This window comes from Girardinichthys multiradiatus, chromosome 17 (genome assembly GCF_021462225.1).
Source record: "Girardinichthys multiradiatus isolate DD_20200921_A chromosome 17, DD_fGirMul_XY1, whole genome shotgun sequence".
Classification (NCBI taxonomy): Eukaryota; Metazoa; Chordata; class Actinopteri; order Cyprinodontiformes; family Goodeidae; genus Girardinichthys; species Girardinichthys multiradiatus.
In genome coordinates this window covers 10,029,244-10,044,040 of record NC_061809.1, presented here as the reverse complement: position 1 = coordinate 10,044,040, position 14,797 = coordinate 10,029,244, and the positions used below count along the sequence as shown (strand labels likewise).

Below are 14,797 nucleotides of genomic sequence, written 5' to 3'. Positions count from 1 at the left end.
ATCATTACTCCACCACCACCGTGCTTGAAAATGTGTATGTCATGTTTCCACCAAAGTGAATCAGAACTCTCTACTTTGGTCTCATCTGTGCAGACACAGATGAACCTCACAGACATGAGATTATCTCCCAGGATTTCCTGACAGTTGATGGGATCCGTCTTCCCCATCCACATGCTGCGGGTTTCTAAAGACAGAGGAAGTACAATTGCTCCAGAGCATCACTAAGTCATTGATTTTCCTGACTTAGCCATGTTTCTAACATACCAGGAATTTTCTCTGTCACCAGTCCGGATATTTGTGATGTTCTATCTCAACCACACATGATGCAACCAATGAAGCCCTTAAACTGGCTACATCAGGTGTGCCTGAGACCACACCTGATTTGTTTGTGTGTGCTGAGGGGGTTTCAGTTGGAGCCTGCAGAAATCACTGAAATTAGGATTTAATGTTTTCTCAACAAGTTTCTGCTGCTCTTGTGCAATTTGTTGCAAACTGCTAAAATATTTTGGATGTTTCCAACAAACTTAGTTTGCTGAGGGGGTTAAATATATAAGTGTATCTGAATATAGACTGCATAAAAAAAAAACGGAACCTTTCTCCTAGCAGATCATTTGCAGTCCTGTTTTAACACCGTTTTGAGTCACATTTACTTCATGATTGCACATCTTTTATAAAAATACCTTTATACATTTTAAAATTTCACATACATTTACATGACATGTGACATCTTATACAATTTTTGAAACTACATCTTGACAGTGACACTATAAGAGAATAAATATGAACTGCACAATCTGTGTCGTTTCACATACAGCTCAGCAGCAGTCATTATTATCTGGTTAGAAGCCTCTTCCTCCCACTAGAACCATCTAATTGCTAAAAAGTCTCCATCTTTGTGCTTGGATAAAGATGATTAATCAAAGCACCTAGCAGCAAAGCAAAACGTTTTCCTCCTAAAAGTCAAACGGCAGCTCTTTTATCCCTATATGATAAACACTGTTGAGACTCAAGGATGTGTACAACCACTAAAAACGCCCTCTTGACTCTCCACGCTTGTCTTTTTGGACAGGCCGTGCTACCTAATGTATCAGACAAGCTGCAGATCCAAGATGGTCAGTCTCGGACCTTGGACCTCAGCTGGCTGAACCTGGCGTCGGCTCGTCTTTTTGCTGCTGGCTTGCCACTAGCCGCTCGCGGCCCGTCTTCAGCGTGTATTCACTGGGCCCCAGCTGGATGATCTTCCCGCTGCCCAGGCAATCGTCGCCTTTGTACAGAACTGCAAACTGAGGCAGGGACAGACACAGCAACTGGTGTTTAAGACTTTTCCTAATGAAACTAACATGGGAGGAATGTCTTAAAGTGTAATGCTTTACAACATGGGTGTTGGGTTGATACCTGTCCGGGTGTCAGAGCTCTGACTGGCTGAGAGAGAGAAATCCACACCGAACCATCCATGTTCAGAGTTACCGTGCAGGGAACTGCAAAGCACACAGATGAGGTACATTCAGATTGAATCTGCGTCACTTTACCATCTCCTCAATTGCTCTGAAAAGGCGGAACTCACTGAGCGGCATCTGGTGGATGAAGCGAAAATGGCACTCCATCATCTGGGTCCTGACTAGCTCCGGAGGCGGGTCCACAGCGATCCAGTGGAAGCGGTCGGTTCGCGCCGTGTCACGGAAAAGAGCCGGGTGATTGGTAGTTGGAGCCTGGAACAGGAGAGATTTAATGTGCATGTTTGCTGTGCTGGGCGGGGCAATGTAGCACACAGAGCCTCCCAAAGATGTTCAAACATCTTCATACACATGTTCTTGTGACAGATGACCAAAAGGTAACGCAAATTTGTGAAGTGGAGGGAGAAATGATCCATAGCTTTTACATGTGTTTCTAGTTACAATGTATGCTGTTTTAATTGTCATCAGAGAGGCAGCCAAGAAGCCCAAAGTAACACTGGAGGAGCTCAGTTGGAAGAATCTTCTTGCACTCCACAAGTTTGGTCTTTATGAAAAAATGGCAAGCGGAAGGCTACTGTTGAGAGAAAGCCATAAAAAGTCCAGTTTAAAGGTTGCTACAAGCCATATAGGAGACACAGCAAACATGTGGATGTAGTGTAGGTGTTCTGGTCAGATGAGATCAAAATTTGAACATTTTAATCTACATGGCAACTGCTATGCGCAGCAGTGCACATAACTCTAAATACACCATCAAAGCATCCCCACAGCATGATGCTGCCTTCACTACATCGCTGTGGGGATATTTTCTTCGGCAGAGATGGGAAAGCTAATCAGAGTTGATGGGAAGATAGATGGAGCTAAATACAGGACAGTCACGACTTGTTACTAGGGCATAAGTTCACCTTCCAGCAGGATGACGACAACCCTAACACAGACACACTCCTAAAGGACATGCAGCTGTAACTGCATCAAAAGGTGACTTTACAAAGTACTGAATCAGAGGGCTGAATACATGTGCATGCTGTACTATGCCCTGTTTTATGATGGTCTATCACATAAAATCTAAGCAACAGTCCTTGAAGTGTGTGGTTGTAATGTGACAAATTGTGGAAAAGTTCCAGTTGTATCAATATCTTTGTGAGCGCTGCATCTTCTATTTCAAACTGAAGCAATAAAAAGAGACAAAATAAAATACAAGTGAGGTGTTATATTAGGAAGGCAAATCTTCTTACCACAAACACATCACCAGTGGCAATATCTTTGTCCACCACGAACCAGGCATCTCTCTGCCCCCCTATCCTTGCCCTCTGACCCAAGGTCAGAGTAAACCAACCTGTACAAAAACCAACAAACAGGAAACAAGTGCAGTGAAAATGGACCTAAAAATGTGCAGAACACATGCTAAGGCTCCACATTACTATGATGAACGGACCTTTATGTGTTCCTTTCACAGTCTGGTCCTCAATGGACACAAAGTTCCCAGGTTTGGACTCCAGGTACTGAAAGTTAAAACAAAATCTTGGAGGTTTATCGCTTTCGATTAAACGGATGTTCGGCTCAATCTAGAATCAGAGGTAGAGAATAAAACCAACGAAGAAAAGGCCTTCATCTCACCTCTAAAATGAAGTTTTCAAAGTTTCTCTCTCCAATGAAGCAAATGCCCATGCTCTACAGACACAGAGGTCTTAAGGTTCATATTGAGTATAAAAAGTAGCGATCAATGACTTGATTTACACATTTTTTTTTTTTTAGACCTCTTTCTTCTTCAGCACATGATGAAACCCTGCCTCAGCTGCCATCTTCTTCACAAAGTCTTTGGTGAGTCCGGAAAGTGGGAAGAGGGTTTGTCTTAAGGCGTCCTGCGAGATCTGGCTGAGGAAGAAGGTCTGGTCTTTGACGAGATCGGCTCCTTTGCACAGCTTCACGGCTGAAGGGGAGAAAGCCGGGAGAAAAAAAAAAGAGAGATACAGGAGAGTTAAATTGGGTCTGACAAGAACAGATGTGCTGGAAGAAATATCGGTCTGACTAAAAACAAAGCCGAACGCTTACGATTTCTGATCTCGAATCGATTTCTGAACAGCGTGGTGGGTGGGGAGGTGTGTGACTGCAGGAACACCTCTTCATCTTCCTGGGATGTCCTGGCGTAGTGACCTGTTGCCATGGCGTCGGCACCTGAAACAAGGAAACCTCACCCTTGTTCACGCACGCAACAAATAATGCAGGTTTTTAGGCAATCAGCACCACTGATCTCCTCCAATCACTGCGTACAAAAATGTTCGGTAGCTACTCTTTAGAGCCATCTTATTTCATTTGTTTATTCAATTGCTGATAAAATATTAACATAGTTCTTATTTTAAGGGAATATTTAATTAAAATAATGATAATTCTAAATATTTATTATGCTATAAACAACTAAATACCGTTTCCAACTAAATCATCTTTAAACTCCAGGGTTAATTGTGGAGTACCACAGGGTTCAGTACTTGGGCCAATTCTCTTTACTATATATATGCTTCCAATAGGTAAAATTATCAAGCAGCATAGGATAAATTTTCACTGTTACGCTGATGATACTCAGCTTTACTTATCCATAAATCCTGATGAGCCCAACCAGTTAGACAGACAACAAACATGTCTTGAATATATAAAAACTTGGATGACTTTAAATGTTTTGCTTCTAAATTCAGACAAGACAGAAGTTGTCGTCTTTGGACCGGAGTCTTTAAAAAAGAAACTGCTTAGTCAATCACTTAACCTGGATGGCATAATATTGACCTCCGGTAATAAAGTAAAAACACCATGGTGTTATTTTTGACCAGGACATGTCATTTAAATCCCATATTAAACAGGTTTCTAGGATTTCCTTCTTTCATCTCCGGAACATTGCCAAAATAAGAAATATCCTAACCAGAAGTGACACTGAAAAACTAGTCCATGCATTTGTTACTTCAAGGCTGGACTATTGTAATTCTTTACTATCAGGATGTCCACAAAATGCAGTTAAAAGCCTTCAGCTGATTCAAAATGCTGCGGCAAGAGTTATGATGAAAATTAAAAAGAGAGATCATATTTCTCAAATTTTAGCTTCCCTTCATTTGCTCCCTGTTAAATCCAGAATAGAATTTAAAATTATCCTCCTCACATATAAAGCCCTTAATGATCTAGCTCCATCATACATCAGAGATCTGATTGTTCCATATGTTCCTAACAGAGCACTTCGTTCTCAGACTGCAGGTTTACTGGTGGTTCCTAGAGTTTCTAGAAGTAGAATGGGAGGGAGATCCTTTAGTTATCAGGCTCCTCTCCTGTGGAACCAGCTCCCAGTTTTAGTCCGTGAGGCAGACACCCTGTCTACTTTTAAGGCTAGGCTTAAAACTTTCCTTTTTGATAAAGCTTATAGTTAGAGTGGCTTAGGTTATCCTGAGCTATCTCTGTAGTTATGCTGCTATAGACTTAGGCTGCTAGAGGACAGAATGACCACTTTCACTCTCTTTGCTACATTCTCATACTACTCTCCATTTTGCATTATTTGCTGTTATTTCAGTTTTTAACTTTATGTTCTCTCTCTTTTCTCTTCCTAGAAGCTACACCTGGCCTGACTCTGTGTCAACCTGTGACACGTTTCTGGAGAGGGGCATCGTCCAAGCTTCTGCTGGCAACAACTTAATGCTCACCCTCTACCGATGATCAACATGGCCCTGTCTTTTAGTGTTTAACCCTTTCTCTCTCCTAGACACGGCGATTGACTGAGCTTTTACTGTGACTAACTCTATGTGCTCTCTTTCAGACTCTAACCTTGAAAACTGGCTCAGAGTTTATCTTTTCTTTCTTTCTAGGTGAAACGACTAAAGGAGCTACATCCATTAACATTTACTTTTCCTTCCCATAGAAAGTACTCCTGGATCAGTGCTTCTTTGTTCTTTGTGTCTCTGCTCTGTTCTCTCAAACCCCCAGTCGATCCTGGCAGATGGCCGCTCACACTGAGCCTGGTTCTGCTGGAGGTTTCTTCCTGTTAAAAGGGAGTTTTTCCTCTCCACTGTCGCTACATGCATGCTCAGTATGAGGGATTGCTGCAAAGTCAACGCCAGTGACTGTCCACTGTCTCTACATGCTCAACCGGGAGGAAGGAATGCTACAAGTCACTGACTCCATGTAATCTGCTGGGTTTCCTTAGATAGAAAAACTGTTTATCCAATTTGAACAAATAACTGAATGACTGCACTGTTCAATGGTTAGGATTAATTGGAATGTATGTACCTGACTTTTGTGAAGTGCCTTGAGACAACATGTGTTGTGAATTGGCGCTATATAAATAAACTGAATTGAATTAAATTAAATAAAAATAAACAATTATTATTATTGCCTATAATTACTTTTATTATCATGTTATCTTAATAATACCAACAAAATACTATTTTTCTTTGTAGTTGTTCTTGTTTATTATCGTATATCCTAACATAAAAAATATAAACCAAATGGAACAAAACAAAAAAAACTTAAACCAACAAGTAAATAATAATCTGGACCTTCAAGCAAAATCAGCAGTTGCATGAAGTGGTTTGGAACTTCTATAAATAGTTGATTACCAGTTGATTACTCACAATGATAATGTTTTGCATATTTTTAATGGTCTGTAGTCATTTTGTAACTGTATGTAGACCATTCTGTTTTTGACATCTGCTGAACACTTGTTTGACATAAAGCACACATTAGGAGCCAAAAAAAATAAATAAATCGACGTTAATCTTATAGAAACTCCAGAGGATAAATATCAAATAAGCATACATACCCAAAGTGTGTATGGCATACTTGTGGAAATGGTTGAATTTAATGTGTTTGTTGCAGAGTATATCAGGGTTTGGCGTCCTGCCCTTTTCGTATTCCTTTAGCAGATTGCTGAAAAGACATTGGAGACAACAGTAACACAGGGACGTAGGTAACATGAAACGGCAATCTGTTTCTTTTAAAGGCAGGCGGGGTACCTGAACACGTCGTGCCAGTATTCTTTGACATAGGACACTTGGTGGAAGGGGATGTCCAGGATCTGGCACACTTTGTAGGCGTCCTCACAATCCCTCTCTATGCTGCAGACTCCACTCTCATCCAGAGAGTCCCAGTTCTTCATGAAGACCCCGGTCACATTGTAGCCTTCAGGTGGCAGAGACCCACATAAACACATTTAGGAGCAATATACGAACCCGTCCTGGATTCACAGCACGAAAACAAACCGGTTCCCCCCAAAATGTCTCACCTCTTCTCTTCAGCAGTAGAGCCGCCACAGAGCTGTCCACCCCGCCCGACACGGCACATACGACGTGTCTTATCAACCCCATACCGTTTCCAACAAATATAACACCTTATATTTACCACTTTTTTCATTTAACTTTGAAAACACTAACTCCTTCCAACATGTTCAGGTCCCTCGCGAAATTACATCCGACTTGAAGCAATATTTAGTTCCGGTAGAAACAGGGACCGGAAAAAAAAAAAAACACCGTCCATTCACCGAGCTGAACCGAATTTAACAGCGGCTAACAATAATAAGGTCAGTGTAAAGTATGCCGAACATACAAATCATATGTTTTCCCTATTCTATCGGTCTTACTTTTCTGATTGGGATCTGTAAATCCCTTTCTAACCAATTTGGCCATAATTGTGGGATATATGCTCTGGAAGTAATCAGAAAAAGAACCATTTTACATTTGCAACATTTTTGCCGCAACTGAAGCATAATTTTATGATCCTAAAATGGTAATATTGGTCAACCAGGCATTAGTTGTAGAGCACTTTTCATGCAGACGACTGTAACAGTGTTCTTCACGCTGGAAATGGAAGCAAAAGTAAATAAAATAAACAAATACACAAATCAAATAAATGAGGCACTCAGGAAAAGCAGTTATTTAGAGAGAAAACAGAAAATAAATCGAAAAATTCATAAAGACAGTAAAATATAATACATAACCCATTCAAATACAGTACAACGGTATAGATATGACCATAAAACTTGTTTATAGACCTTTATGAGATAGTGGAAATACAATAAATACATAACAGAGTTTGTGGTTGTAACATGGTTTGAATACAATTTCAAGCTTGGTGCATATAAATATTTTATTTATTTGACATTCATTCAAACTACTTCAAGCTAATGTTTTAAAAAAGAAAGAAAAGAAACACATTACCCTAAGTACAGAACTCTATGCATGATATGTTGCATGTTGCACATGTTTTTGCTGGTTTCTGCAGATGGGTGAGGTGTGTGCAGATGCTGTCACCCTGAATCTGCTTAGAGAAGCCAGGGAGACGGTGAGGAGCAGTCCGCTGGGCGTCATCGACACCCCCACGATCTCCTGGGGCCAGACCACGCTGCCCATGAGCGGCAGCATCCACATCAAACTGGAAAACATGCAGAGAACCGGTCGGTGGGAACTGCTGTTTGATCCAACTCTCTTACTCTCACACATCTGACCCCCTAATGATCATTGTTTCTGACAGGGTCCTTTAAAATTAGAGGTGTTGCCAATCAGTTCTCCAGGAGACCGAAGGGTGGCTGTTTTGTGACCATGTCTGCAGGGAATTATGGGAAGTCCTTTGCGTACGCCTTGAAACACTACGGCTCCAAGGGAAAGGTGGTTATGCCAGAAACGGCCCCAGAGTCCAGGGCCATCCTTATCCAGGTCAGACTGAAAAACAGGCCTCAAAGAAGGAAATCTGGAACATAAATATGTTCCTTAATATCCAACTGGTCAGTATTTTCTAAATAAACTGATTTCCAATTCTTATCCTCAGAGTTTTGGGGTGGAAGTAGAGCGAGTTCCCACATCGTCCATGATGAGTGTGGTGAACCGTTGTGTGCAGGAGGACAACATGACCTTTCTGCACTCCTATGACGACCTGGATCTAATAGCCGGACACGCCAGGTTTTCTTGATTTATACACGACCTTTTGAAATTTTCAAACCCTTTAAACATATTACATTTTATCGAGCAATTTTAATGTAGGACCTAAAGTAGCACAGAATGGTTAAGTGGAAGGAAAAGATTACATGGTTAATCCATTTAATCGGGTTTTCTTCCAGGATTGCCCTCCATCCATCATCCCATTATCTCTGACCATCCTTAAAGAGAATGGGTTGCACTGGTTTTGGCTAAATGCGAGTGCACACCACGCTTTTCCGATTTTTATTTGTAAAAACTCGAAAATCACGTATCCTCTTCCTCCCATCATAAAATCCTACCAAAAGATGCATTGAGGTCTATGGTTGCAAAATGTGGCGACGTTCAAGGGGGATTCAATGAAAACCGCTGAATGTTAAATGTAATTTTTGTCCATGGTGCTCTGTTCCAAACTCACAATTATTACGCGTGTGCAGCCTGGGCTTTGAGGTGCTGGAGGTGGTCCCGGAGCCGGATGTGGTGGTGGTCTGCTGTGGTGGGGGTGGGCTGCTTGCCGGGGTTGCTGTTGCCATCAAACTTTCAGGGTGCACTAAAACGAGGATCTACGGTGTGGAACCAGAAGGAGGTACAATGAAACTAAAAAAATGGCTGCTTAAGTGTAGAAATACACCAGCAGCACAGAATTTGAATTTACTGAGAGTGTGTGTGTGTGTTTGCAACCAGCCTGTACCATGTACCAAAGTTTCATTGAGAAGAAACCAGTGTGGATGGAAGCAAAGAGCATTGCCTCTGGTCTTGCACCTCCTTCTGCAGGTTTGTCCTCCTCTCTTCGGGTTTTATTAATGTTAACATGTAACCGGTGTTTATAAACATAGTCCTTTGCTAAACATATCTCATGAACTTTTTCAGGTTTAGTCATTTTAAACCCACAAACGTCTGGCATCTTTTATTGTATAGTCAACCTAAAGTAGTGCATGCATTCCTACTCAACCCCATTTAAATTGATACCTGTAAATAAATCCATATTAAAGTTCACTCTGAATTTGTGGCAGATAAATCTACCATGGGCAGGCTTTAAATCTGGGACCTGCAAAAGATGGACGGCCGGATAAAAAAGGAGGGGAGACTGGACGCAACAGAGGAAGTATAAAAAAAAGAAAGAGAAAGGAAGGAGGAACATTAGCAATGAAATAAGGAAGAAAACAGAAAAGAAGGACACAAGGAGGGAAGAAAAGACAATGATAAAACAATGTAGTGGAATATGGAAAGAAAGAATGACAAGGAAGGAAGAAAACTAGGATGGAAAGAGGGAACATGAGTGAGGGAGAAAGAAAGGATGTAATGAAAGATAAAAAAAAAACAGAAGTACATGAAAGAAAATAACACATGACACAAGGAAAGGAGGACACAAAAAAGAAATAATGAAATAAATGACACAGCCAAAGAAGGAAACAAGGATGAAATGTAGGAGACAAGGGTGGACGGACAAAAAAAAAATGTAACAAGGAGGGAAAGAAAGGACAAAAGAGAGGAATCAAGGAAAAATTATAGAAGGAAGAAAGAGATTAAGAACAGATAGAAGGACAAGAATAAAGCTGGAAATGCAAAAATGTTTCCATACTCCTATTTTCTTCTTCCATACTTATCCAGACCTGGAAAAAACTAAAATCAAATTCGAGGCTTTTCCAGATTACGCGGGAACCGTGAAGCTGTCACCCAATAATGTGGTTGATATCATCTCTGTATTAATGGCTCTCCCTTCCTCCCCAGGCCGGCTACCTTTCGAGCTGTGTCAGCTCTACGTGGAACAGATCGTCCTAGTGAACGAAGATGATATCAAGGCAGCAGTCTCCACCCTCTACAGAGCCGGGCTCGTGGTCGAGCCGTCGGGTTCCGCCGCCTTCGCTGCGCTGGTCAACAACAAGATACCCGACCTGGAGGGGAAGAACGTCGTGTGCATCCTCAGCGGAGGGAATGTTGGAAAAGATGAGCTGTCCAACTTTCCAGACTGAACAAACATGTTCCAACAGAATTGTCCTTAAAGTGTTTCTACACATTTTTCAAGTGAAAAGTCAATCTTTCCGATTTCTCAGTACTTTCACACCAATTTTTTTTAACTAGAAATAAAAACCAGCACCATAAATTTATAGCAGCCCCTTAAGAAGTGACTTTTTATTGAACAGCAGCACAAAACACTGTTCAAACATGAGCTTGAATTTTAGAGCACAAGGCTTGTAAAAATGTTAAAACCGAGGGTTTTCTTCCAGTTTACACGTAGTAAATGTGTAACTGAAAGTGACGCAAAATATAAGTCACTACCGATGAAGACATACATCCAGAAGACCAAAGTATTGACTGGCCGACAAAAAGCCCCAAGTTGAATCTTATTAAAGATCAGTGGGGTGAACTGAAGATGAAGGTCCATACCAGAAGTCCACTGAATCGGAAGAAGCTAGAGGAATTTCCCATGAGACGTGTCAGAGACTTGTTGAAAACCACAACAAATGACTCCAGGCTGTTATCCAACAAAAAAGGGGGATGAGTGTTTGTGCTACAGCACAATATAAAGGTCAGTTCTTAAAGGGGCTGATAGTGTCGACCCTAGCAGTTTTTTGGTTTGGTGGAATTATTCTGTTTCTGAACGCAAAGTAAATGAAAGTAAGCACCAAAATAAATCTATGATTTTTGAAAAAGCTTTAAGAACTATTTGCTTTGTTTAACTTGACTTTTAAAATGTAAGGAAACCATTTAAAAGTTTGTGTGTGTGTGTGTGTGTGTGCCACAGCCCTTTAAATATGCAACCTGGAAAAGCAAAACTGGATGGATGGATGGGGTGGGTGTGCTTGATGTTTACTGCCCCCTACTGTCCAAAAAAACTGAAATCTGTTCAAAATAGGACGTTGAAAAGAATAAATCAAATGCCTCCAGAAAACAGAGCTGATAACTGAATAAAAACATATTCATGCAGAGATTTGTAAAATGTGACATACTTTACTGAATCCTGGAGACTAAGGAGAGTGCTGAAAGTGTCTCAGATGGAGTTTAACATTTTGTTATAAAGAGTTTTGAAAACATGAAACTATTTCCAAAGATTTTCAATCATATGTCTTTAGGAGCTACATGACATCCTTGATGGCCATCCTGCAAACGACGGCATCTAGCAGAGTACCACATGTCTCCTCCAGAGGTGTAACTTTGTATAGCTGTAATAGAGACAAAAAAAAAAAAAAAAAAAAACAAACACGAAAGTAGAGGAGAATATTTGTTATAAAATGCTCCCAAACTACCAAATTAAGCTTTTTACATCTGATCCTTTGTTTCTATTTTTCCAATCCCTAGCATACTCAGTATTTGAGTTTGGACTGCAAGCCTGTTAGTGTGGCATCTGCACACTTACACCCTTAATTGGCATGAATGTCGAGACTTACTTTGGGCCCTTAAAGATTCATTTGATTATACAAGCATAGTTTCACTAAGAGGTGAGGTCTTAGTGAAAGCCATTTCAGAAGCCTGATATGTCCATTCAAAAATTTGTTTGGGTGTACATTTGGGATTGTTCCCTGTTGTAACATTCTATTATGTCCCCTTATTTACCATCCAACACAAACTGTCACCCTCAGAAGAACTGAAATTGGGTATGATGCTCAGAAGAACCCAGCAAACGTCAAGGTTCAAGCCTATCACAAACTGGAACATTCTGGAAAACCAGTATCGCTGTCCACAGTGAGTTCTACAAGGCTATGAACGAACAGGGTGCTGACCAAGAAATAAGCCTGTGCTTCAAAATCAATACCTTAAGGTCCAATGAAATGTTCTTGACAAAATTCAAATGCCTTCAGAAAACCTTTTTTTTTAATTGGGAAAGGTTAATTTTTTTCGCCACAAGTAAAGGTAAATCTTTTAAACTCAAGAACACAATAATAAGAGTCAAGCATGGTGTTGACAGCATCATGCTGTGGGACTGTCACTGCCAGTGATATTGGGGATTGCAGAAGAAGGAGCACTGGCTCCAAATTCTTCAACTTCATCTCAAATTAACAGCCAGCTGAATGAAACAACTGGACGTTCCGACAGGACAATGATCCCAAACACACATCAGAACTGGTTCTGGACTGGATAAGGCAGATTAACAGTGTGCTTCTCAAACTGCCTTGACTTGAATCCAATTTAAAATGCACAAAGTAAGCCTAAAAGCTAGATCTGTGCCAGAAAATTTTCTAGTAAGATGAGGGGTTAAATATCCTGACCGAGTTATGTCAGAAGTCTGCAGTTTCTCTGCAACTTGCAAAGAGATATTTAACCAGAGAATCTAAATCTGTGTGTAATTTGTATCTCTAAAAATCAGACCAGTTGTATGTTGCATCATTCTTCGACCATAAAGAAAAAACGGTTTCAAATGCATTATTAAGTTTATATTTATGCACCCAATAAGTGTATACATCATGCAGCATTGATAATGTAATCAAACAAGCTGTTCTAATGTGCTCTTCAGGCTAAGCCTTCACATTATCTTCTAGTGCTTTGATAGACTTGTCCCAACCTAAGCTCTAATCTCTCTATATAATGAAATCTTTCAGGAAGGTGATCCTCTCATTGTTAAAACATACTGAGATGCACATATTAGATCATTACCTTTCTGATCTTTTCCAAGTCTGACAATGAGGAAACTTCGTCCACTGGAAGCTGCTGTCCGTCCACCATGGCCATTATGTCTGAAACAGCCTGCAGCTCGTTGTCTTTGCCGTGAACCACCACCACCAGGGCTGAGTCGTCTCTGTCAGAGATCCCAAATCTTTTGAAAGCGTCTGAGATCTGCATCGGTGGGAGCATGTAACAAAGGCTAAAAAAGTCAGCGTAATGTGTTGGTTCCAAAAACGCCACAGTGCTACGCAAAAATATTCACACACTTGCATTGCAACCAAAAAGGGTATTTAACTGGGATTTTATGTGACAGAGCCACAGAAAGTGATGCAGAAATGTGAAGTGAAAAGCCAAATTACATTTAGTTGTCAGAATCTGAAAAGTGTGGTGTGCATATTTGTATTCCGTCGCCTTTACTATGATACCCAGGGTCACCAGTTTCCTAATGTGTATAAATTAATCTAAGAAAACAAAAAACAGAACACACCAAACGTGTCACGCAAAAATCCACATTAACATAAACTCATTGTCTCGACGGTAAAACAAGGTGGTGGCAGCATCATTCTGTGGGGATGCTTTTTGCTAGATGTGACTGGGATGTTGTTCAGAGGTGCAGGGAAGATGGATGGAACTGATCCTTTTCAGTCCACTCTACAATTATGCGCTACTTGTGTTGGTCCATCACATAAACGTCCACTGAAATATATGGATGTTTGTGGTTGTGACATGACAAAATGTGAAAAAGTTCAAGGGATATCAATTTTTTTGTTAGGGTTGATACAGTAGTAGAACATTTAGTTAAAAAAAATACGCACACTATTAGTAGGTGAAAGGTTGAAGATTATTTCTGAGTTGAGACTTCTTGTCTTCATGTTTCCAATCGAGTGTAAGTGAAAAGCTTTATTGGCAGCCACCAGCACTTGGAAAGGACTCACCAGCTGTAAATGCAAACAAAGTTGGACTTTACATCTCATGCACTACCGCGCTATTGGCATGAACACATCACTTGATCACTTTTAAATAGTAAAAGAAACGGAAAGAATCCAAGAAAACAACATAAAAGAGGCTCACCATTGTCGGGTTGATCAAGGCACCATTTATTTTTCCTTCCACTGCTTTCTGCTTCAGTTCGGCCGCGTTTTTCACGCTTTTAAAAAGCACCTGAGTCACCTTGGTGTCGGGGTAAAGCTCCAGCGATTGCGTCAGGTGCATGCTGAAAAATCATATACATGTATATAATACACAATTTTGTTGTCTGCTACCACAAACTGATTACGCTTCTTCGCGTCTGACACGTGCAGGGGGAACCATAATACAGTGACACAGCCCGGAACAAAAATATTATGCGTAGAAAACAAAATATAAAATATTATATGCGTATGAATATTTGATATAACTGTGCCAGTTAAGTGTTCCAAGCCACAAACGTATGGTATTGGTATTTTTTATTTTATTTTTTATGAATACCAGAATTTTTACGTTGATTTATATTTTCAAATGTCTGATTACATCACTGTTTTCAAATTAAATCAGACGTTATGATGAGTACATGTGTAACCTTTTTACTAAATATCTTTATACTTCTACTTGAGTAAAAATATTTTAAAGTAATGCTTCTTTAAAATAGAGCTGTGTCCACTCACTTTATGGCGTCGACGTTGAGCCACGGTTGCGATGTCTGGAGCAAGCTAGGAGGAACCACTGATTGTACAAGTGTTTCCACCCGAGCTTCATTTTGAGGCGATCCTCCAGCTGTTGGAAAATCCAAACCCCTCGGATTCCCTGCATTATTGTGTCAATTTCAGC

General features: G+C 40.5%; 3 protein-coding genes across 3 annotated transcripts; 1 reads left to right on the top strand and 2 right to left on the bottom strand.

Annotated features, from left to right (window-relative positions):
- Nucleotides 1-664: 664 nt before the first annotated feature.
- trmu (tRNA 5-methylaminomethyl-2-thiouridylate methyltransferase) lies at nt 665-6,847 on the bottom strand. Its single transcript, XM_047389407.1, has 11 exons — nt 6,706-6,847; nt 6,437-6,602; nt 6,244-6,350; nt 3,504-3,626; nt 3,209-3,381; nt 3,069-3,122; nt 2,887-2,953; nt 2,687-2,787; nt 1,565-1,709; nt 1,396-1,478; nt 665-1,283 (listed from the first exon to the last, which is right to left on the bottom strand). The coding sequence occupies exons 1-11, from the start codon at nt 6,785-6,787 to the stop codon at nt 1,134-1,136; spliced, it is 1,251 nt and encodes a 416-aa protein (XP_047245363.1). The 5' UTR covers nt 6,788-6,847; the 3' UTR covers nt 665-1,133.
- A 75-nt stretch (nt 6,848-6,922) lies between these two features.
- On the top strand, nt 6,923-11,043 carry srr (serine racemase). The gene is made up of 7 exons (XM_047389409.1): nt 6,923-6,999; nt 7,701-7,872; nt 7,950-8,131; nt 8,244-8,374; nt 8,827-8,975; nt 9,074-9,163; nt 10,121-11,043. Exons 2-7 carry the CDS (start codon nt 7,701-7,703, stop codon nt 10,360-10,362), a joined length of 966 nt encoding a protein of 321 aa, XP_047245365.1. The 5' UTR covers nt 6,923-6,999; the 3' UTR covers nt 10,363-11,043.
- A 278-nt stretch (nt 11,044-11,321) lies between these two features.
- tprkb (Tp53rk binding protein) lies at nt 11,322-14,742 on the bottom strand. Its single transcript, XM_047389410.1, has 5 exons — nt 14,635-14,742; nt 14,063-14,204; nt 13,807-13,929; nt 12,983-13,162; nt 11,322-11,553 (listed from the first exon to the last, which is right to left on the bottom strand). Exons 2-5 carry the CDS (start codon nt 14,201-14,203, stop codon nt 11,467-11,469), a joined length of 531 nt encoding a protein of 176 aa, XP_047245366.1. The 5' UTR covers nt 14,204; nt 14,635-14,742; the 3' UTR covers nt 11,322-11,466.
- Between the last annotated feature and the right edge of the window lie 55 nt (nt 14,743-14,797).